We start from the raw sequence: 25,419 nt of genomic DNA on the forward strand, positions 1-25,419 counted from the left end.
TCTCTCTCTCTCTCTCTCTCTCTATATATATATATATATATAGAGAGAGAGAGTTGTTCACAATAACATAATAAATGTATATTCATATATGTACAGTATTCATGTATGAAATTCACAGTAAATCTGTTTTACTCAGAAAAACAGAAATAAAGTGAGCTCAAAATGTGGTACTATATTGATTTTATACTTTAATTGTAGATTATAACATCCATAAAGCTCAAGGAACCATAAAAGCAATTACCTATAATTACAGAAACAAGGACTATTTCATTTTCACATCAAAATAAAAGCTTCAGTCATAACCCATTCTCTCTCTAAGAAGAAGGTAATCAGCCACAGTCAACAAAATATGAATATTACATTAAATCTGCTAATCTCTCAGGCATGTGTGCCAACAATCTGCCATGCACATAACACCCAGCCCCGCTGGACTCGCAACTGCCACGGCCGCACCAACACACGCACACATCTTCTAGGTCGAACATTGCCCAAGCTGCCTATGGGCACACTGAATCATACATGATTCTGTAGCTGTGAGTGTACTTAGCTTCTCTGCATGCATTTCAGACTGTCTCTGCCAGGTTTAAATGCTCGTGTATTTACCGCATTTGCTTTTCCAAATAATTATTTCCCCAGCTCTGCTCTCTGCAGGATCATTTCCTTTTAATCGAGCCACTCAGGAGAGATAACAAACGGCAGAATACATTTGTATTCCAACTAATAAGCGCGGATGTTAATAGAGAAAGAGCGAAAGAAGGAGAAACAATGAGAGGGAGAGGAACGCGAAGCCACACTGCAACCATTTCAAGGATCAGTGCTTTATGCTATGTGGCATTGTCCCACGTACGACGCAAAGGCATATTTACGATCCCACAGCCCGCAGAGAGCGGTTAAGAAACCAGTAAATGTGGGGTGGTGAGTTTTAATGACCTTGAAAGGCTGCTTTTGTGACGAGAGCGTCATGCTGAACACTGATAAATTTCCTACCATCTTTCATTTGCATTTTTACGCAGGATCAGAAAAGGACCTTGGGAGGTTTCACAGAGAAATTTCTCTGAAGCAATGGGAACAAAGAATAAAACACTAACAAATTAATCTAAAGAATCTGGTGCTCTAAATCGAATGAACACTTTGTTTTGCTTGTTTGATACAACCCCGATGAGACACTTGATAGTATGAATATATAATGTATACATATGAGTTATGACTTTGGTCCCAAATAAACATTACATAAAAATGGTTACGTAACACCATTTTTTTGACATGCAAAATTTAAATATGACCCGAAACCCAAGCACGTCATTATGCAAATTTTCAGTGATACTTTGATACTTGTCTGTATATATATATATATATATATATATATTATATATATATATATATATATATATATATATATATATATATATAATGGGGTAAAAATATGCATTTGCCAACTGCTAATTTTTCAGGTCATTTTGATCATAACATCAAGGCAATTATTATACATTTCAAGGATGCATCAATTAAAAATCTACAATATTTTGTCCAAATATATAAAAATAAATACATTAAAAAATAAATAGTTTTAAATTCTACATAAATTCTATATTGCCATTCAAAAAGGTCTGTACAATTATTTTAAAAGAAATTCATACTTTTATTCAGCAAGGATACATTAACTTGATCAAAACTGACAGTAAAGACATTTATAATGTTAAAAAAGATTTCCGTTTACATAAATGCTTTTGTTTATAACTTTATATTCACCAAAAAATTCCAAATCAGAATATTAGAATGATTTATGAAGGATTATGTGCAATGATGCTGAAAATTCAACTTTGCCATCAGAGTAAATTCTATTTTTTTATATAGTGAAATCAAAAACGTATTTTAAATTGTAAATAATATTTAACAATATTACTGTTTTCACGGTATATTAGAGCAAATAAATTCAGCTTTGGTGTGCATAGAGACTACTTTTGAAAAAAAAAAATAAAAAAAAAAATCAGATTTGCTGAAGACTCCCTAAAGATTTACATTATTATTACCTGTAAATGATTAGCATTTTTAAAGTTTGACTTTGAGCATTAAATAACGGAAAAGGTCATTACAGATGTATGCAAATATGCAAAAAAATAAATAAATTAATCAGACGGCGAAATCATGACCAAAATGATACAGTGTCTGTATTTCTTGATTTTGATTCAAAAAATATGTCACACAGAGTACTCTGTTCTCATTTTCCCTGCTGCATCTTAGAGTCAAGAGCTCAATCCGCTCAGTGGTAATTATACGTCATACTTGAGGTGTACGTGATTTTTCAGTGGAAGAAGATAAGAAATGCAACTGAAATAGAACTGTGTGGTCATATCGGGTTGGATGGCCATTAAAAATGTATGATATTCAGGCTTTAGTGTTCTATAGAGAGTTGAGCGATATACTATCATACTAGCTTATTCCATTTGGTACGCCTATAATATGCACATACTTCCTTTGTTCTGTAATAAAAGCACTCACCTGAGATGCATCTCTGTCGACTGGGGTCTTTTTGAGACCGTGCCATCTTGTAACGCCGCCACCCTGTCTTGTGTAAGAGGAGCATCCCGTACCGGGAGGGACAGGACAAGTGTTTCCTTGGTGACAGTGAGAGCCTCCTCACCTGGCCGGCCCATGTGCTGCTTGGCGTAGTCGAAACCCTGCACAGGCTGGACAGGAAATGATGCGCCGGGATTGAATGGGGACGAAGAAAGTAAGCGTTACACAGTGCAGCATCAGGCATTTTATTTCAATCAGCAAAGGAATGCCGGCCATCCTAATTTATTCATAGGCTGAAGGTGCTTTGAGTCTAACTATATTTCATGGAGCCCGCATATGATGCATCAAGTTGCCATGGGATATTTAAAATGGAAGAGCTATAAAGCTCTCGTTTTAATGAATTATGGATCAATCTCCAGCAGAACTGGGCGCACGGAGGCAGGGTGCCTGTTGGATCTTAAAAAAGTGTCACAGGGCATCGCTGTTATCATGTAAATGGGGAAAATGTGTGATTAATTCGATTAATAATTCATGATAGGTTGCGCTTTGCGCTTTGCACATGCTGTTGTCACATTTACAAAATCTATTAGGGAGGTGTATAATTTCTACACCTTGTGTCATCAAGCAGAATCGCAAAAATAATTATGATGAAAGTATAATATAAAAACTCAGGCCAGTGCAACAAGCTGATAATTATTTTCATGTTATGGCTGATAAATGATACATAAACAATATTAAAAATCTTTACAATTTTGAAGAAAATAAAAAATAAAAATTAATCACTCATTCTAAATGCTAAATTAATTTAATTAACATTTATTCACTTAAAAAAAAAAAAAAAAATATATATATATATATATATACACACACACACACACACACACACACAACTTAATATGGAATAATTAAACTATTTAATATATTAACATGTATTTTATATATATATATATATATATATATATATATATATATATATATATATATATATATATATATATATATATATATATATAAGTATATTTAAAAGCAAAGTAATTGATGAATAAAAGTTTACATTTTTTATATATACAATTATATATTTACAAATTATATATACAAAAATGTTTAAAGATTTAAAAATGAAACCATACATTTATGACTTATTTTTTGTTACTTAAATTTTCACACACACACAAACACACACACACACACACACACACACACATATACAATTTTTTGATAATTATATATATATATATATATATATATATATATATATATATAATTTTTTTAACAAGTTTACAAATGAAATAATGCATTTATTTACTTAAATTTTTATTTCAGACACACACACACACACACACATATATATATATAAATTAAATAATTTTAATAAATACAATTTCAATACATTTTAATATCGGTAGGTACTGATTTATCAAGCATTACTAGCAAAAATGTTACACCAAAAAAAAAAACAGTAAAAGTATAAACTTCTGTGAAAAGCAGCATTTTCATTTTAGTATTATCTTCCTGACGCTGACGCTGACCTTGAATAAGGTCAAATCCCACTCAAATATAATTCACATGCTCAGATGAACTATAATTCACTCGCTCTCCCTCCGATTGTATTTGAGAGAAGCCAGAGTCTTTCACTGGCTGACGTGGGTCATGACAGTCCACAAACCCCTTATATAAATCTTAGTTTAATCCAAGTTCAATTTGATTTAAGCATAGAATCAAGGTTGTATGTCTTGCACTGGATGTGAACTGTGCAAACAAGCTGGGGGAACACATAAGGACTGTTCAAACACATTGACAGGTTGAAGCAAAAAGCATGCAAGCGCACACAGAATTGATCACGTCTGAGCCTGACGAATCATCAATGTCAGCATCTGAAATCCTTATATGACTTTATTCTTATTCCAATCATCCAGTGAACGTTCACACACCTCCTGCAACACCCTTATGCTAACATGGGAAGAAGCTCTTGTGTGAAACTGGATCGCTTTATACACTGATCCGCAAATTACCATGCATGGGCAAAATCATGTTCCTGAAAGGACGTCTTAATTGGACGGAGTAGGGAATGTTTTCAGATCAGAGAACATGGCTAAGAGGGTGTACGATCAAAGAGACGATTATCATAATTACAACTGATTTGCATATTGTTTTACTTCATTACTAAAAACAATACAGTTTTACTCCAGGGATTGCTCACTCAAAAAAGGCCGTACCCTCATGTTCCATAACGATTGAACTTACTTTCTTCAGTGGACCACAAAAACAGAAGTTTAGCAGAATGTCAAAGCTGCTCTTTTGCATACAATTAAACTGGATGGTGGTTGAGCTCCTAAAAGACAAAAAGCCCTATAAAAACATAATAAAAGCAGTTTATATAAACTGTGCCTCACATATCAAGTCTTATGAAGCCATTTGATAACTTTGCGTGAGGCACAGACTGAATTCAAGCTGTTATTCATTGAATAGTTTGCTTGATAGCTTTGGTCACCATTCACTTTTATTATACAGAAAGAGTAGCTTAGACATTCTGCTAAATATCTGAGTTCTACACAACAAAGAAAGTCTCTTTTGCTCACCAAGGCTGATTTCATTAATAAAGTAAAAAAGTGAAATTGTGAAAATGACTAAAATATTAAGTTGCTGTTTTCTATTTTTATATAATTTGAAATTAAATGTGTTCCTGTGGTTACTCCAGTTATCAATTATTAAATTACTCCAGTCTTCAATGTCACACGATCGTTTAGAAATCATTCTCATATGCTGATTTGCGGATCAGTAAATGTTTCTTATCATCAATGTTGAAAACAGACGTGCAGTTTAATATTTTTAGTGGAAATTCTTATACAATCAATCAGGATTCTTTGAGAAATAGAAAGTACAGTTAATATTTGTAGCTGTAAATGACTGTACTGTCAGTTTTGATCAATTTAGGGCATCCAATTTCTTAATGGACTGAAACTCTTATGATTTGCTATGAAAACTGCCCTCTACACATGAGCACATATAGAATATCCTATAGCTCCTTCCTGTTGGGTATCCCGTTTTAGATTAAAAGTCCTTGCAATCTATTTAAACTTCACCTAATTATGCATATATGTAACCTTGGCATATCGCTCAGCTTGGGGTGGCCTAATTTCTTAACCTGCATTTGGTCTGGATTTATTAGAAAGCCTCATAATCATGACAAAGAAATCATAATTGCAGTAATAATATGACAATACTTAAAAATCATTCCCAATCTATTATTAGTCAACGTCCTGCAATCTTAGATGGAGGGACAAGAAGGGAGATATTTGTGCTGTGCAGATCAAAGATATTCTCAGTGCACTAGATCTTACTGAACAGCTCATCGATTACATGGAGGATATATAACCTTCTGTTTCCCCTTCCCCCTGAGGACAGATTTCCCACAAGCACAGTCAACAAGAAGGATTTGTGGACCACAAACATGCAGCCAAGCACCATGCACAAGCCAGAAATACCTGGTGGTGATAACTCCCATCTCTTCGATATGAGGTCTGGACAGGAAAAGTAGTGAAGACACAATTGGAGGGATATTTTGGTGGCGTTAAAGTGAAATGTGTCATTCCAAGGTTTAAACAGCACATCTCATGTGTCGTGACAACACTGAATGTTTTAGGAACAAGCCACCATTCCAAAAGCCTATGTCCAGCAACATATTCAGATGTAAAATAAAGTAATAAAATGATTTTGTAGATAGTATAAAAGGAAAGCAGGATATTTTGTTAGTTAAAATGAGATAACATCACCAGTATGACACAACAATGGGTCTCATTCCCTCTTTTAAAATAATCCTGATTCATTAATAATGCAAAGAAGAAAAAAACAAATCCACATATGAATCAAACAGAAATTTTGTATGGTAACATTTTCTTTTTGTTCTCATGAATTTTATTGTTTATAACAACTTACGGTTCTTATTAGAGTTATTAATTTCAATACAATACAGTTATAATTTTATATTTGTAAACATGGATTTATATAACATTAATTTTGCATTTATTAATGTAATAAGTTCAACACTCAATAAAATACTCTCAGTCTCAAACCAATATCACATAATAAAATATAATGAAAAATATAAATAAATAACTATGATTACAGTGCAGCATTACCAATCCCAGCTTGTAGGCCTGCTCATATTTATATATCATATTTATATATATATATATAACTTTTCCAAAGTGTAAAGTGCAGCAACAACAGTTTCAATTTTTAGACCTGCTCAGATTTCGTTATAGCGTTGGCCCGATCGGAATTAAGAGCAAAGGTCTGTTTAAATGCCAACGGAAGCTGCATTTGAATTACGATCGTTTTTTCCCCCTAATTGTAGTGATGTTCACACTTGCGTGATGCCTTTTGAAAACTATAGAATCAGCTGCAGGGCGTGATTTGCGCTGAACGCGGAGACTTCCGCCACTTAATATGTTCGTGTGGAAATACGAAAAAGTACCTATGTTCCGCACACAAAATATTGCATTCAGTCATTCGGTACACACGTGCACCGTACCGAAAGCCCTGTACCGAAATGGTCCGGTAAGAATACACATACCATTACACCGTAAAAAAAAAAAAAATATATATATATATATATACACACAAACAAAGATTTAATAAATATAATTAATGTTAAATAATAATTATAACATGAAATAATAAATATTTCAGGTTATAATTATTAATTGATATGAATTCAAATAATGAAATCTAACTAGAAATTATTGGAAACTAAAATAATAATTTTTAAAAATCATGAAAATTCTTCTAAATTGTTTATTAAATTAATATATAAAATTATATTAAAATAATTCAAACATGTTTTATTTATATGGTTCTAAGCTTTTTTTATTTCTATTTTTTTTTCAGAGGAAATAATATATGTAAATAACTATCATTTTATCTTTGTCAGTCAGAATATTAATATTGGTATATCTCTATTCCAGTTATTAGTGAATGAGACCAATTGCCACTGGACTTTCTTATAAAGTTATGTTAAATGGATTTATTAATATGATGCTGACATAGCGGTCTCTGTTTGGACAAGGCAGTGATGTGTTTATTTGAAAAGCCGTTGTTTGGAAGAGCCTACCTTGGTGCGGGGATGAAAATTCCGAAACGCGCCGGTCTTGAATACGGTTCGGTTTCTCCTGCATATGATAGCGACCGCAATAAACACCACAACCATCACCAGCGATACAGGAATCAGGACTGCCAGTATCCAGAGGTTACTAGGAAGACTCTTCACCACCGCTGTTTACACACAAACACAATCACAAACATAGATTGGAAATCAATAGACTAATTCAAAATGTCAGCACATGATTTCCGCCACTTGTGTCTTCAACACACTCTCTTACAGTAATCCAACTCCCCTCTGTCTCCTACTGTCTGTGGTTAGCTCCTAATGAGCTGTATCTGTCTTTCGGCTGTAGCTCTTATCTGGGAGATTAAACCCCCACTGCTGGGTCTGATTGTGTATTATTCATACAAAACTGGGGCTTTGCTCGTCTCCGGCAGACAAACTGGGCTCGACGCCCCAGTTGAGAGCTCAGTAAACTTGTGTTAACTCTCTACACCCAAATCCCCTGCGGTTTCTCTAGCGTGGTGTGAGATAGCTATAGACCTCATTTGGAAAAATAAGCCAGCATTATCATGCTCACTTTCTTTGATTCATTATTAAGTCAAAGTAGAATTTTCGGTTCAGTTCCACAAAGTTTCACTGATAAAATATTTCAGTTTTCTATTCTTGCATTAATAAAGATTTTCAGATTTTCTACTATAAAAGCAATCTGCGCAGAATTTGATGCTAGGCTAATGGCAAGGCAAGGTTGCTAGCTAGATACTTACTTGACAAGCCTGAGATTTTGGTCTCCAAAAATGGCGTCCAAATTTTGACATGAGCATTTAGAGAATGCGTGCAGCCGAACGTAGTGCTGTATATTTTATTCAATAACATGCCCAAATATAGGTGGTCAACACGTGCACTCCAAAAAATTCCATCCTTGTTCAGTGTCTGCACTGTTTTTTCCAGAAGTTATGACCGATAAAATTGTCACTGTATTTGTTTAAATTAGAGTTGTGGGTATCTCTTAATTCCCTTCCTTTTCAGTAATTTGTTGTTGTATAGTTAAATTTTTACGTGTAAACTAGGATACATGCGCACTATACTTATATTAGGACTGGGCAATACATCAATAGCAATAATTATCGCGATATAATTTTAAAACAATATGAAGAGTTAGAAATAATTTTTCGATAATGTTTATGCACCAAAAGTGGAACTAACAGAGCTAACGTTGCCACACAGACCATTAATCACTTGGATCAAAGTTTAAACGAGTGCAGTCCGAGCTCACTGCAAACTTTAAATAAATAAAGATCTGACATTTATTGTGACAATTATCGAAATTGACTTATTTGAAAAAAATTATTGTGATAATTTTTTGTGACCCTGCAATAACTTGCGTACTTTGCGTGCATTAAAATATAAAGTATAATTTGGGTTTAAGTCTAGAATTCTTTTCTGTTTATTTTTATGGTCCAGATATGGAAACTTGTTTCCGCCACAGAATAACAAAAATAAAAAGTAAATATAATAAAAAAAATTATAACTTTTTTCATGATAAAAAGTCACAGTTACCCGTTTTATGTTTTTTATTCTGTGGAGAAAAAAAATGAATTGTGAGATGTACATTGAGAATTCAGAGGAAAAAGTCAGAATTGCAATATATAAACGTGGAATTGTGAGGAAAAAAAAAGAGAATTAGAGATATAAACTAGGAATTGCAAGAAAAAGTGAGAATAGTCAGACATAAACTTGCAGTTCTGAGTTTATATGACGCAAATCTGACTTTTTTTCTCATAAGTGTGAGAAAAAGTCCAAACTGTTGGTCAAACTCAGAACTGTGTGAAAAAGTCAGAATTGTAAGGCTGATTACTCGATTACTCGAATATTCGTTCGGTGTGTTGACATTCGATTTAACATTTTGAGATTCAAATACCCCCCTTTTTTTAAAACCAGCCATTTCCCTTGAAACAGTACTCATTCGCGCTTGAATATAGCTGGGATTGTTTTTTACTATTGGGCCGAACGGTTGTAAGGACTGTCAGGTACGGTTAAAGTTGTATTTCCACGTGAGCCTGATACGGCGCAGCACGATTACAAACCGTTCTCTGTCTGGTTAGACAACCCTGCTAAGTTGAGCTGTTAAGAGTGCTATGCTACTTTAAAAAAAATAAATAATAATTTTATATATATAGGCCTGAGACAGTTTGGTCTATGGAGGAAACATTTTTGCTTATTGATATTATACACGTCGTTGCCTTCTTTTTATTTTCTCACGTCAAGTATTGTCTTTTTTCCTGTTATTGAACGAAGTACTGTAAATATCAGTTAAAAAGGAGTCCCAAAAACAGAAATATCTGATCATCATCCATATCGCTGTTTATATTACACTGACTGACGCATTTGTATTGCATTCCAAAGAGCTCCGTTATAAGCACCACAGTGGAAAGTGAAACAGTATCCGTGCTGACTGGCCTGGATTGGCACGGAATGGAACGGGTTTGGCCCGATTGTGGAAAAGCGGCTTATGAATCGCCCATGAGTGAACATCATGTTTCAGTTTATCTGGAAGAGAAGACAAAAATGCCAAAGACCTCAGCTGTGTGGGAGCACTTTAAACTGAATGAAGACAAGACAAAGGCAGCTGCCAGATATGCAATTTGAAACTGGCTTACCACAACAGCACATCGAGTTTGAATAATCACCTGATTTCTATAAGTAGTACCCCTATAGAATATTGTTGGTATAAAAAACGAGCTGCTTTTATCCTCATTTTAATCAGTAATTTTACACATGATAAAAATGTGCACTTAATTTGCTTGGAAAATACTTGTGAATACAGCAGCCATAAAAAATAAAAAACGGACAGTAGCCCAGCCTAATAATAATTTGTCAATATTAAAAGTATTGTTCGTAACAGACCTGTGTTTCATATCACTAGTGCAGTGTTTATTCTCGGAGCAAGCCTTGCCTGCATGAGTCGCGCAAAATCCGGCCCACGCGGTTTTGTAGTTTATAAAAAGTTGATTAATTCGTAACGTGTCACGTTACCATATTTCACCAAAACGCAACAATGCACTCCTTGGGTCCGCAGCAACACACCTTCCATGTGTTTGGATGAACGGTCCCTGACATAATATTAATGCAAACAGACACACAGATATTCCTGCCTTTATTAGAGAGGAAGAATGTGTTCAGCCCCCTCGCTCCGAAGCTTTGAATATTCAGTGTTGATTACTACCGAAGCTTCGAAGATCAAAAAATGGTATTCAAACCAGCCCTACAGAATCGTGAGATAAAAGTTTCAATTACCATTTTATTTTTTTTTCTATAGTGGAAACATGCTTTCATATCCAGCTGATTAAAGCTGTATGTTTTCGCAAAAATTATTCTAATCTGAGTCATACATTGAGAGATATGACTGGTGTCAGTAGCATAAAAAGTGTGTGACTGACTTGCAAATCGAATTTAATAGTTCTGATTAGGGGTCAAAACATGAACCGTAGGAATGAGCATTAGCAAACACTGCAAACATAAATTATAAAGCACTTTTGACACCATAAACATTAACAGTAGTTCTAAATAAGATATATAGTAAACACTCACAGAACTATAAGTTTTCCTGCATATAAAAGAAACTAAATGATGGTTCGTAAAGAAACAGGGCTAGAAGAGTGAATTATATACATACGCTCTGCTTGAACTTGGACGAAGTAGCCCAGAGTGAGAGCCATGGTCTGAGAGTCCACCGTGTTGAGGGTCTTAGCTGCAGCAGTGCCAGTTATGGGAGAGCCATCTACTTGTATGTAGTAGGTCATTTCAGCTGGGTTCTTAGGACCAGACAGACGCCGAATGCTGACCATCTGTACGAGGAAAACACCTCAAGTTCATGTTTGATATTTTCACCATAAACTTTAAAAACTCAAAACCTTCAATTTTCAGTTTTAAATGGGCCATACTCTACACATTTGTCACATTTCTTCACTTGAATTCCATGTAGAATTTTCTTGCGCCAAAACAGATGTTTATATGCAAATGACCTATTTTATGATTGGCTAACTTCTTTGCATTCAAAGTGAGTAACATAGTCCCCATCCACTGTTTTAAATAATAAATATGCTCTTTTTTCTACAGTATGATGCAGCCATGAACACATTTTACCACTTGCTAATTTGTTGCACATTCTATTGAGGGCGGGGCTTTCTCATTCTAGAGCATTTGACTGGACAAAAAAATCTGTGTAGTCCAGGATGAGTCATCAAAATATGTAGTCCATTTTCTCAGGACAAGAAAAACGAGCAAAGAACAAACTGATGGCACACCTGGACGGTGTAATCGCCCACAGTCGTGGCTCTCCTGAAGCGGAGGCCGCGTCGACTGGCAACCAGAAAGAGCTCCGCCAGCCGCTGCTCCATTAGACTAGCAAAGCTCTGATAACTCCCCTCAAGAGAAGAGCTATCAACGTCCTGAATTACTGCGGAGAGAGAGAGAGAACGACAGAGAGGGATGAAGCAAGGTGACAAGGAGAACATACCTTTCTAAAAAACTAAAAAACTGCAATTACTATAGAATTGATATAAAATGATTCATTCTCCTGACAGGGATAAAAAAGGATGAACGAGGGAAAGAAGGGGGAGGTAGAGCTAGCTAAGGCAACGGAGAGAACATTGAGTCCAAGAACTTAAAGCTAGAAAAAGCTATTTCACACTCGATATTATGATCCGATGTGATCTCAAATCAGTTGATGAAGGAAGCTAAATAATACATCAATAGCTCTCCACAAGAAAGAAGACTCTGTGTTTAAAAGAAGCGGGATAAACCATTAGCTAGATTTAATCACGTAACACATGCTGGCAAATAGCTGTCTGGGTGCTGGTTAGCAGCTGAACTGAGGTAATTACCTGTGATTACCCAGTAATCTCGGGTTGCTACTGAAGTGTTAAGGTTGTGGTACTCTAGAGCTGTGAAAAGAGAAAGAAAGACCGACAGATGCTTATTAGAAGACCATTCTGGGAAAAACTGAAGTCTGTCATCAGTTACTCATAGATTAGTGTGGATAAATGTGAATTTTTATTGTTATCCTTAGTTATTGTTAACAGACTTGTGCATAAAATAAGCTGATCAATATTTCTGATCAAAAATTCTTATCCATGGCACACAGGCATTTTATTTCTACATTTCATTTGTTAAAATTATATTTTACTTAAATAATAAAAAACCTTAAATAAAAAAGTGAATATTGAATATGAACATGATATCCATTAAATACATAAATATTTGTTTTAATGCAATAAAAATATATTGCATTACTTATATAATATATTGTTTTTATATGATATTTTTTATTATATATTACAAATTAATAATTGATTATTATATATTACAACAAAACTGAATACAAAATATTAACTATATAAATTATTATATTAATAATTGTATTTATTATAATTATAATTAATATTAATATATTAATGTGAATCTCCATGATATTTCATGTACACCTACATGATTTCATTTGGAGCACATATGGACTTTTAAGGCAAGATTTTTATCATCACAGTACTGATATCAAATAATTATTATTATATAATTATATTATTAATCATTAAAAAACAGGAGAAAGTTGCTGTTTAAAGGGATAATTCACCCAAAAATGAAAATTCTGTCATTAAATGGACTATTTTTTGGGCCTTGACCGTAGTAGTACCCTTGCCGTCTATGGAGGGTCAGAAGGCTCTCGGATTTCATCAAGAATATCTTAATTTGTGTTCCACAGATGAACAGAGTCCTTACTGGTTTGGAATGACATGAGGGTGAGTAATTAATGCCAGAATTTTTGGGTGAACTACCCCTTTAAAATAATTTTAAATGTAGTATAGCAAGTTAAACAGCAGAACAAGTTAACTTCCCAAACTACTCATCCAAAAAAGGACAATGTTATGCGTCCTTGTAAAATGTCTTTTGGATCAACCAAAACTGAAGATCTCTGCCTCAAGGAAAACAAACTCATGGAGTCAAACAGAAATAAACATGAACTACCATTTCAATGTGCACTAACATGTAAACACCAGCTGTGCAGAAAATTAATGTAACATCAAGCGGTAAACACAAGCTGAAACTTACGCTCAGCGATGATCAGAGGGGGGAAGAAGAGAAAGTAGCCCACCAGCTCGGCAGTGAGCTGGTTAAGGAGACCGCTGGACACAGTACCGTTCAACGGAGTGCTACCGTTCCACACCACATACACCAGAGTGACTGCCAACGAATTCCCAGTTTGATACGTGTTCAGAATCTGTTCGAAAACACAAATCCAAAAGACGAGTCATCAGAAGAACGGTGTTATCAGACCTCTGAAGATTTATCAAACTTTGTTTTCAAGTTCAATTGAAAAACTACCTCAACAGAAAGAGTCCCATAAGAGTCCTCCACTTTCTCCTGCGCCTCAGCAAACACATTTTCCAAGCGTTGCTCCATCATTTGGATGAAGCCGCAAGACTTGATGTTGTCCATTGGCCCAACAAACCTGAGAACTATATGTAGGAAAAACAATAAACTGTTAAACAAAAACAGATCCCAAGTTACCAAGTTTCAACTGTGTAAAATGCGTTTCATTAACAATAAATGGCTGTGGGCTTAAGAGTGGTTGGGTATGTAATGCAAAAAAGGGTCAACAAAGGTGCTCAAGCATAAAACTTGTCAGATAGATCACTTCCAGTCAGATTTTCCACACAAAAAAAATTCAGTTGGAAAAGAATCATACCCGTTTTGAGTTGCAGGTGGATGCCCAGGCTGGGCAACCACGGGGTCACAGGATAAGGGATGGCCAACACCACGGGAACATACTCTCTGATGTCATTCAATAGCTTGTCAAAGCCATAGGAAACTAATGTGTCCATCACAACAGAGGCCACCAACACAGACTTCCCTCTCAAGACGTAGTAGCCCACAGTCACATTAGAAGGCATGCAGATATCTCTTTCCAACTAAAAAAGAACACAGATCATGTGAAGTGACGTGGATATATGGTAATGGACATCTGACACAATCTATGTTTTCACCAATCTTAATCAGCTCTTTGGCTAGTTCTTTTTAAATGGTCCTGTGGTGTGACCGATTATATTTTAACTAGAACACTACCATTCAAAAGTCTGGGGTCAGCAAGATTTCTTTAAAAAATTCAGCAAGAATATTCAGCATGAATACATTTAATCAATCTAAAATCAAGCCATTTATAATGTTGCAAAAGATTTCTAGTGTAAATCAATCCTTTTACAGTTTCCACAAAAATACTAGGCATATTAGAATGATTTCTGAAGGATTGTGATGAAGTAATGGTGGCTTTTCCATTACAGGAATAAATTACATTTAAAAATTTATAAGAAAAATAATAGTTATAATATGCAATAATAATTGTAATAATATTTTAAAAAAAGTCAGTTTATATTGTATTATTGATCAAATATATGCAGGCGGGGTGAGCATAAGAGACTTTATTCAAAAATATAAAACAGAAATTACATGTATAATATGTAAACAAATAAAAAATGACAAATTAATTAAATAAATGAATTATTAATAATGTATTCATAATTTTATTGATAATTAAAATTATAAATTTTAATAAATATTAAATAAATTGGTGATAATTTCAATTTGTATATTTTGTTTTGTTCTCACAAAGACTTAAAATATGAAAATCCGTCATAAAAAATAACTAATTATTACATTTTAAACTACAGTAATTTAAACAAATGACATAATTAATTTTGATATTTACTTTGAGTGAATAATCCCATTTTCCAAAATGATTAAAAAAAAGAATAAATATTATTTCTATTGTGCCCTTTCAAGTCAAACTGTCATTTTAACAAATATTATTGAATTGTGTGTATTAAGGACACACTTAATGCTAGCTAAATTAGTCTTAGCAAGACAAAGAAATCAGTCATTTTACTCAAAAAATATCATTTCCATCACAGAATGCTATGAAACACAATACAGCAACTGAGACGTGAAGGAAATGACACACAGTGGAAAAAACACAAAAATCTCCCATGATGCCTGGATAAATTAAAATTAAAAAGTCTACAGATTATCAATATTTTAATGAGTTTTTAGATGTTCAAATATGCCTTACTGAAATCATATGCTGTTTTTATTTATAGAGCTATATTTGCACAAATGCTCTTACTGGCTTTGTTTATTGTTAAGCGCTTGAGGCAAATGCTAATACAAATCCCACATGAATAAATTTCATCATATTGAGCCAAGCTGACTGACCATCTCTCTCTTTTTACTCCAACACAAACTCTCTCTCTCTCTCTCTCTCTCTGTGTTCATGTGTAGATAGTGATCGTGTGGTCTCCTGCTGATCACCTCCAGGGTCTGTAATGATACAGAACCTCTGATCTGATGGACAGTTGACGAGAAGGAGGAGAAATTGGAGGGAAAAAAAATTACACAGTGAGCGAAATGGACGAATATAGAAACAGATTGAGTCGTTCGGTACAGAGCTTAATAGACACAGACGGTCGCTCTTCAAATGCTAATAACAACCTTTTCAGTAGTCATTCACAATTAAAGAGACAGTACACCCAAAAAATAAAATTCAGTCATCATTTACTTAGGCTTAAACCCATATGACTTGTATGACTAACAACTTAAAATGAAGAAAGTCATACATGTTTGGACTGATATGATGTGATTAAATGATGAAAGAATTAAACAATTTTGGCGAACTGTTCCTTTAACTCTCTATTTAGACAACTGTGCTCCCCTCAGTACACTGCCTCTGCTCTTACCATGATATTGATTTTTTATTTGCAGCATATGAGGTTCCAGCGCTGCGTTATTTTTAGACGTGCCTTTCTGACGGACAGACATGCGAATGCTCCTTAGGTTTTAAACTAAGTTTTTCATAAGAGGGTCCGTTCTCAGCGCTTGAAAACAGGGAGATGTTCTACACAATCACATTCAATGAGCTGCACACTGAATATAAACAGGAAACACCTCCCACGCAGCCTCCCACCACACTGTCCTCTGCTAAACTACAATTCCCATGATGCAACAGTGATAAGGTCCCAGAGGACTGTGGTCAAAGCACTGTGCTTATCTTGATTCTACTGTTTAAGTCCTATTTTACTGTTTCCAATGGCAACCAACTATTCCGATTAGTTCTTTTCATTATTTATTTAGCATTTCTTATTTAATGCAATGGAAGAGAGAGAAGGGTTTGCATAAGCATACAACCATTTTTATTATTGCTGCAGTGTATAGTCTGTACACTGTGCATACTAGTATGCTAATTATTTTTAAATTATGCATTTAATCCTTCTGAATTCTTTCAAAAACATTGAAAAATCTTACTGACCCCAAACCTTTGAAGTTTTATAACTGCGTAGTGGCTTTTGGCTCAAAACACATGCAAACCCACCAACCTGAACACGGATGTTGCTGTCGTTGAACGCTCGCTGTAGTGCCTGCGTGATACCTTTAGACAGGTCCTGTCTCATTCCAGCCTCTAGGCGATTTCGTCGCATCTGAATGGATAACACTGGGTGAAAAAAATACAACACATATGAAAGTCATGATTTTCTAAGCATCTCAGATCCCAAGAGGGACAGCCAGGCCTATAAACATGTCGGTTTACAGTAAACATATGTTGGCTTCACTACAGTGCATATGCCGTCACTGCAGAATGTAGGAAAGGTGGAGTAAAATGACTGCATAATGTAATATTATTTGCATAATAAAGCCTTTCACAAGATTAAGTAGATATGTGCATTTGTACTGTACATTGGTTTTGTCTTATGGCTCTGTTGTAATGAGCTGAGCATAATTTAAATGTCAAAATAGACTTGTTACTTGAACGTGTATTTATCATTTCATAGATGTTAACAAATATATATATATATATATATATATATATATATATATATATATATATATATATATATATATATATATATGTGTGTGTGTGTGTGTGTGTGTGTGTGTGTGTGTACTATATGAGCTCAGCATAATTGAAATGTTGCTTTGTTATTTAATTTTAATGTATGTATGAATTAATGTTTATACATCATTATTTTTTAAATTACAATTAAAATCTAATTGAAAAGACTGAAATATTTTAGGCTAAGCAAACAAACGCAACCAACCTCAAAAACATTTACACGCAAAGCAAAATTGGGGTAACTTGGAAAAATAGATGTCCTGATTGGGTTTTGCTTATAATCTAAAAAATATTTTCCCCACAAACACTGTTTAGGTCCAGATATTACATTTTGTTAATACTATCGGTTCGACAACATTATTTCAACGCAATCTATGAACAATTCAGCTCAACAACTTCATAAATTTGCTGTAATGGAATGCAATTTGCGTTCATAGTGGTGCAATTGTAAATAAATTAACTAAAATAACTGCCTAATTTCCTTAGCGAATAAACGTTAAAACAGCGCAGAAAACTCACCTGTTTTCAACCATAATCTTTCGGTCACATTACAGGTCAAAGGTGAACTGTCAGTTGGAGGGCTGCTTGGTTTAGTCGTGGTACTTCCAGAGGTAGATATAGCGGTGGTTTGACGAGGGGTTGTCGTTGTCGTGGTTGCTAAAGTGGTTGAGGGTGTTTTTGTGGTTGTTGGTGCTACTTTTGTGGTGGTGGTGGTAGTTGTTGTCGTAGTGGTAGTGGTGGCTGCCGTCGGTGGTTCTGTCTCAGTTATTGTGGTCTGGCTGGCTGTCGTGGTCGGCACGGTGGTCGTGACCTCTTTCGCCACAACAACGGCAGTGGGCGGAGTCACAGCCGTTGATGTCACAGTCAAGGGCGTGACAGTCGTGGTGGTCACTGTGGTGAGCTGCAGACTGTCGCTGGTCACAGTGTGGGAGTTGCTGAGCACTGAAGCGTCGGATGAAGCGTTTTCAGCTCTTTCAGGAGCGGTGCCGTTAAAAGCGGAAATTGAGACCGAAGTTGTCACATTGTCATCTATCTCTGCCACAATCATGAAAGAGGATCCTGGGGCGGTGGGAAGATCAGGGTTCCTGGGGAATTCACTAAGAGTGTCGTCTGAAAGCAGAGAACGTTTGAGTGAGTCACCTCAGGAACAGGAAGTGAGATCGAGGGCACACATGAATGCTCGCTGATGGTGAAGAATGACACATAGCACATGTGGGACGGATGTAGCTCTTGGGGATTATGCAGTAGCATGACTTGTCGAAGTGTGTAATTTTTGCACCACTAGTGTCATCAAACCGAATATAAATGAAGATAACTGTAAATTATCCATTGATCAGATGAACAAATTCAGTGAGAGTTAATGTGCAAAAATTACATACTTCAGTTTTAATGTCAACATGAAATCAGAGTTGACTTAATCAGGATAATAATAATAATAATAATAATAAAAACGAATTCATTTTAGCTGGTTGCTAAGGCAGCATGTCTCATTTAGTTTAATTTAAATATTTAAACTTGACATACTAAAATAATTAAACTGCGATAAAAATTTAACTATACAGAAATAAAAAAAGAACTACTTAAATTGCCAAAGCACGTCAAAATTACTAAAAATTTAAACACAAGCTAAAATAAAAACAGAAAATATATATTTTTACAAATATAAAAAGAAAAACTTATTCAAAGTATTAATAAAAACTACAATAGTATTTCAATGATACTAAAATAACACCACTGTTCAAAAAGGGACCATAAAGGCTAGTAATCCTGACCATGTTTGTCTTTATTTGATCAAAAATATGGTAAAAAGGTGTGAAACTGTGAAATATTATTACAATTTAAAGACACGCATTTTCTATTTTAATATATTTTAAATATATAATTTATCTCTGTGATAAAAAGCTGATTTTTCAGCAGCCATTACTACAGTCTTCAGTGTCACATGATCCTTCAGAAATCATTTGAATATGCTGATTTGCTGCTCAAGAGACATTTTTTATTCATTTTATTCATTTTTTATCATTATTATCAGTGTTGAAAACAGCTGTGCTGCTTCATAACTTTGTGGAAACAGTGACATATATTTTTTGTTTGGGATTCTTTAAATAAAATAAATAGAAACCTTTTTTGACATATTTAGAATATGTTAAAAAAGAATAAAGAATATTTTTACTGTGATGTTTTTAAACTATTTAATCATCCTTGCTGAATAAAAGTATGAATTTCTTTTTGAAATCCTGATGAAGTCCTACAATTTTTAAATTTTCACTCAGAAATATGCCACGTTGCGCAAATAAAATGTGATGTGAATGCAATATTATTGTAAAAAATGGTGATGGTGTTGATTACGATAACAACAAACACAATGACCTTGAAAATGATGATGAAGGTGATGAACGAATGGTGAAGAAAGGATGACGACAACATCAAATCAGCAAAGTCCCTGAAAAGAGACTCCTTTAAATACACCACGTCTTGATTTCTGTACACAGCATCGATTCAGAAGCTCACAATCGAGCAGTACCTGAGCTAGTGGTCAAGACACTGTTGATTTTATGTGCCGGGGATGGTGGATTTGGCACTCTGACGGCCAGCTCCCCGGGGGACTTTTGATTGGTGCGATTGTCACTGTTGCCGGGTGGGGAGGGCAGAGAATGCACCAGCGCCTGAGGCTGTGTCTCTGCAACCTGCAGGGTCTGCACCGAGGCAAACACAGGCTGCTCCCTTGTGCTTTCTGCCCTCGCTGGTGGGGAGTGGAACTGCGAGGCGAAGTCTTCGTTCTCCAGCAGCGACGAAGGGACTGTGATGTTTGGCGCTCCGGTTGGGACCTGGGAAGGACTGAGGGGTTGTCCTGATGCCTCTAGTCTTGCTTCGTCTGGTAATGAAAAAGGAGATGTTATGGTGCAAAATCATAAACATTTATCCTCTTTGTCTTATAGGAGGAAATGCACTAGAGGAAATAAAAAAAAAATATGTATGTTTTCATACTTGACGGCATTAGAGGCAGCTGCATTAAGCTTGCAAACCTAATGACACGCACTGTTATTTAATCAGCATTAATGATAATGCGCTGTATTAAATTGCTCTCAAGGTATTTGAGACAGAGAAACATGATGGGGAAACAAACCTAGCAGGCTGCCTCGCTGCCTGCATAAGCTTTCTTCTAAGAAGCTTTCTTCTCGTGTCATGGAATATTTTAAGTGACCAATTCTGAAACACTTTTTTTGCACCAAAAACTCGATTCACCATTTTAATCGAGTTTGTCGTTAGCATCTTGATGAATTAAAAGCTAAAAACACTTATATTAAGAATAACATAAATTTTCTTAATCAACACTTTTGTCCTTTTCTTTTTTTACAATGTAAATGTTTAATACAAGATACATTTACTGAAAACCTATACAATTAAGTGAGAAATTAAAACTTGTTCTCAGAAAATGTATTTAAAATTCTGGTAATTTTCTTATTTAAAACACAAATCTCACAAAATTTTGTTATAGTATGTAAAAAAAAAAAAACTTTGTCAATGAGGTAATAAAATTAATTTTAACTTAATTTAAGAATATTTAAAATACAAAACAAGTATTATTATCTCTATAAAAGATACATGCATCTTGTGTAAAAAAAAAACATCTAAAAATGTATATAACATACTGTATAGCAATCAAAATTTTGCTAACAGCCATTTTGGATGAACTGATCTCTTATTTAATATTTAATCAGGCTATTTTTTGTAAACTCGTAAACTGATGTTCCTTACTTGTTTTCTGAGATGTACATTTATAAGAAATGTATTTTCAGTAGTTATAATTATAAAACAGAAATTGTAAATGTAAAACAAAACTGATTTAGTTTTATGCTATAAAGGAAACTACTTAATTTGAAATATAATCCATGGAAACAAGTTTTACAGTATAATGTTTAAATTCAGTGCATGTATAGTGAAGGCAAGTTAAGTTTTTTAGAATACACTTAATGTAGAGTCCCTCTACATTAACATTACTCTCTTGGGTAGCTTTTAATTATTTAGCTCACTTAACATTTCAGAAAAGAAAATCACAGCAGCCCTTCTCTCGATTGCCATCCACAACTGTTGGCGAGTCAATTTGAGAGGATTAATAACATGATTAATCGACCTTTACAGCTCTTTACTTTATTTTTATCTTGGGGAACATAACGTGGCCGGAGTCATACAATATAGTGACTTGAGGACATTAATCATAAATCCTTTAGCCGGAGGACCAGATTAGAAATATGCAGGGTTTCTTGGGTGCTGCGAGCTCTCTTGGTCTCTTTCTCACTCTCTTACTGTGCTCCTAGTGAGCAGCCTAAAGCTTCAGTGCTTCAGTAACAGATTAATTAACTCACCCAAACACCCTATATGAGATTAGTCACAAACAACTTCAACATAATATTGCAACAGAGATTGTGTGTGTATATATATATATATATATATATATATATATATATATATATATATATATATATACACAAATGTATTTAATCACCACTTGTAGTATACTTGAGTGCGCTAGTGTATGAAAGATGGGTAAAAGTGTACTACAAGTGGTCACTAAAAACATTTTTTTTAATACAGAGATACCATGTTAAAAGTGCATTTTAGTTTCTATTCACGATGTCCCAAAATATCACAGTTGAGTAAACTTAGTTAATCTGAAGTTTATTTTGAGAAGTATATTAGTTTTTATATTTTAGTATATTAAGTACAAAATTAGTGTGTGAAAATAGAGCACTTTAAGTACATTATGGAAAAGTACTTTTTTAACCTGGGATGTATGGATAGTGTAGAATTATTTCGATGGATAGATGGATGGTTGGATAGATAGTGTAGAATTATTTAGATGGATAGATGGTGTAGAATTATTTAGATGGATGGATGGTGTAGAATTATTTAGATGGATGGTGTAGAATTATTTAGATGGATGGATGGTGTAGAATTATTTAGACGAATAGATAGCATAGAATTATTTAGATGGATTGATGGATAGATAGCGTAGAATTATATAGATGGATGGATAGACAGATAATGTAGAATTATTTAGATGGATGGATGGTGTAGAATTATTTAGATGAATAGATGGATAGATGGCGTAGATTTATTTAGATGGATTGGTGGATAGCGTAGAATTATTTAGATGGATGGATAGTGTAGAATTATTTATATGGATGGATAGTGTAAAATTATTTAGATGGATGGATAGATAGAAAGTGTAGAATTATTTATATGGATGATAGCGTAGAATTATTTAGATGGATGGATGGATAGTGTAGAATTATTTTGATGGATGGATAGTGTAGAATTATTTAGATGGATGGATAGTGTAGAATTATTTATATGGATGGATAGTGTAAAATTATTTAGATGGATGATAGATAGAAAGTGTAGAATTATTTATATGGATGATAGCGTAGAATTATTTAGATGGATGGATGGATAGTGTAGAATTATTTCGATGGATGGATAGTGTAGAATTATTTAGATGGATGGATAGTGTAGAATTATTTATATGGATGGATAGTGTAAAATTATTTAGATGGATGGATAGATAGAAAGTGTAGAATTATTTATATGGATGATAGCGTAGAATTATTTAGATGGATAGATGGATAGTGTAGAATTATTTCGATGGATGGATAGTGTAGAATTATTTCGATGGATGGATAGTGTAGAATTATTTAGATGGATGTATAGATAGTGAAGAATTATTTGGATGGATGGATAGTGTAGATTTAGATGGATTGATAGTGTAGAATTATTTAGATGGATGGATAGATAGAAAGTGTAGTATTATTTATATGGATGGATAGTGTATAATTATTTAGATGGATAGATAGTGTAGAATTATTTGGATGGATGGATAGTGTAGACTTATTTAGAAGGATGGATAGTGTAGAATTATTTGGATGGATGGATAGTGTAGAATTATTAGATGGATGGATGGATGGATGGATGGATAGATAGATAGATAGATAGATAGATAGATAGATAGATAGATAGATAGATAGATAGATAGACAGATAGATATATCTACTATACTTTTCTATACTATCAGTATTATATCTAATATTTAAATGTAATCTGGTGATCTACCCATAATTACGCAAAATGTCTATAATAAAGATGGATGGATGGTTAGATTCCACACTATATTGCAAAAGCAAAATCGAGAACTTTTGACTGGGTGTTAATATGATCTTATACTAAGAAAACAAGACATACTAATTAACTCTGATTTTCTGCAGAATGTGTGTGTGTGTATGCAGATACTGTAAGCGGTCACGTTGAATTCCTATTCTCCAACAGATAGCCACCTGCTCTGACAGTTAGAACATATGGGATGGTCCTGATTAACAGGCAGCAAGAGAGAAAATGAGATGTCGTGTGAAGGGGGCTCTGGCTGTACATCCAACCCATCGTCCTAATGACTGCACTTCCTGTGAACGGGATAGCAATGAACTCTGAAAGCTCTAGACACTTAAGTACGCTTGTTGCCGGCTTGAAAAGATTTAAGTACCCCATAATGTGTCATGTGATCCAATCAAACTCTAGTGCCAGGCAGAACAGAGCGAGTTGATTGGAAGACAGGACGATACATGCCAAGATGGCTTCATCCATCACAGTCCCCAAGTGTGTGGCCTGGTCTCAAACGGGTCCCACTGCCACTGCATATTGTTCTATATATGGGAGCTTTCTATTCAGTGACGTCAAGTGTTAAAAATGAAGGCCATGTTGTCCAAGCCGTTGTTCTGCTTTAATGTAACTGGAGATCAGTGAGCTAGAAAGACATGGACCTTCTCCATTATGAGGACAGGTGGTGAGGGGGCTGATGGGTAACAGGCCAAAGCCATTGAAGGCCATGAGGGAGTATATGGGGAACCGAAGCATGGAGCCACGCCATTCCAGCAGGACAGATCCGCGTCCGTACTCTATTCATAGTTCCCATCTGCTTTTGTTGCATCTTGTTGTTGCATCGCGAAGGCAACAGCATTACATCTGTTTATCACAAAGTAAATATTTAAAGGGATATTTAATGCAAAAATGTCATTTCAAGCCAATATGAATATAACAGATGCTTTTTTCGAACATCCTGGCCATTTGTTTTCCAAAACAACCAAAGGAATGATAACTAAGGCTGTCATGCTCAGAAATGACAAAAAAAGAACCACAAAATATCATAAAAGCAAACATACTGTATGACTCAAGTACTATATTCTAAGTCTTGTGAAGTTTCTGTGAAAAAACAGACTGTCAGATAAGTTGATTTTCACTGAAAAGTGATAACAATGTCCAATTTGTGAACAAATCAGTGATGTCTAGTTTGTAAATTAATTGTTATTTTAAGTCAGATATTTTCAATGAACCGTTTCAACCAATTCACAAAACTGATGATTGATTCGTTAACAAATCAGACAGATAGGGTTCTTGAGGTCTGTTCAAAATCTTTCTATGGCCTCAGAATACTTGGAATATGACACATGAATCACACTGACTACATTTCTAATGTTATTATAATACTTTTATACGTTTGTGTCTTTTTTAAGCCTGAAATCTCCAGTCCCCAATCACTGTTATTGCATGAAAGCAATGATGACATTGTTTGAGTAATGATGATTGAGTAAATGATGACAGACACCATAAATCTAAACAGTCACTTGATAGTACTAAAAAATAAATATAACTTGCAAAGAGGATTTTGTTAAAATCACGTTTCACTAAACCTGTAGTATATTTCATATTTTCAACATCATGACATTTCACAGCAAAGCAGATTAGGGCGTCTTTGTGCAATGATGCAGATTAAATGCTTTGACATGGAGTGGGATGTCATCTAAACGGACAC

The 25,419-nt window shown here is 34.5% G+C and overlaps 1 protein-coding gene across 4 annotated transcripts in view; it reads right to left on the minus strand.

Annotated features, from left to right (window-relative positions):
• Positions 1-20,428, minus strand: part of LOC113073654 (UPF0606 protein KIAA1549L-like) — a 31,405-nt gene extending 10,977 nt beyond the window's left edge. For 2 of the 4 annotated variants that reach the window (XM_026246476.1, XM_026246477.1), the window contains exons 1-12: positions 20,083-20,187; positions 18,078-18,668; positions 17,044-17,159; positions 14,367-14,589; positions 14,003-14,136; positions 13,730-13,898; positions 12,508-12,567; positions 11,929-12,080; positions 11,298-11,469; positions 7,631-7,791; positions 6,003-6,038; positions 2,500-2,687 (exon numbers count right to left, since the gene is read on the minus strand). In XM_026246476.1, the coding sequence (XP_026102261.1) occupies positions 2,500-2,687; positions 6,003-6,038; positions 7,631-7,791; positions 11,298-11,469; positions 11,929-12,080; positions 12,508-12,567; positions 13,730-13,898; positions 14,003-14,136; positions 14,367-14,589; positions 17,044-17,159; positions 18,078-18,606 (1,940 nt within the window). In that variant the 5' untranslated portion in view covers positions 18,607-18,668; positions 20,083-20,187. Of the gene's footprint in view, positions 1-2,499; positions 2,688-6,002; positions 6,039-7,630; positions 7,792-11,297; positions 11,470-11,928; positions 12,081-12,507; positions 12,568-13,729; positions 13,899-14,002; positions 14,137-14,366; positions 14,590-17,043; positions 17,160-18,077; positions 18,669-20,082 lie in introns of all 4 variants that reach the window. The other 2 variants (XM_026246479.1, XM_026246478.1) reach the window with 2 other exon arrangements.
• Between the last annotated feature and the right edge of the window lie 4,991 nt (positions 20,429-25,419).

The sequence above is a fragment of the Carassius auratus genome, unplaced genomic scaffold (genome assembly GCF_003368295.1).
Source record: "Carassius auratus strain Wakin unplaced genomic scaffold, ASM336829v1 scaf_tig00012710, whole genome shotgun sequence".
In the NCBI taxonomy this organism is placed as follows: domain Eukaryota; kingdom Metazoa; phylum Chordata; class Actinopteri; order Cypriniformes; family Cyprinidae; genus Carassius; species Carassius auratus.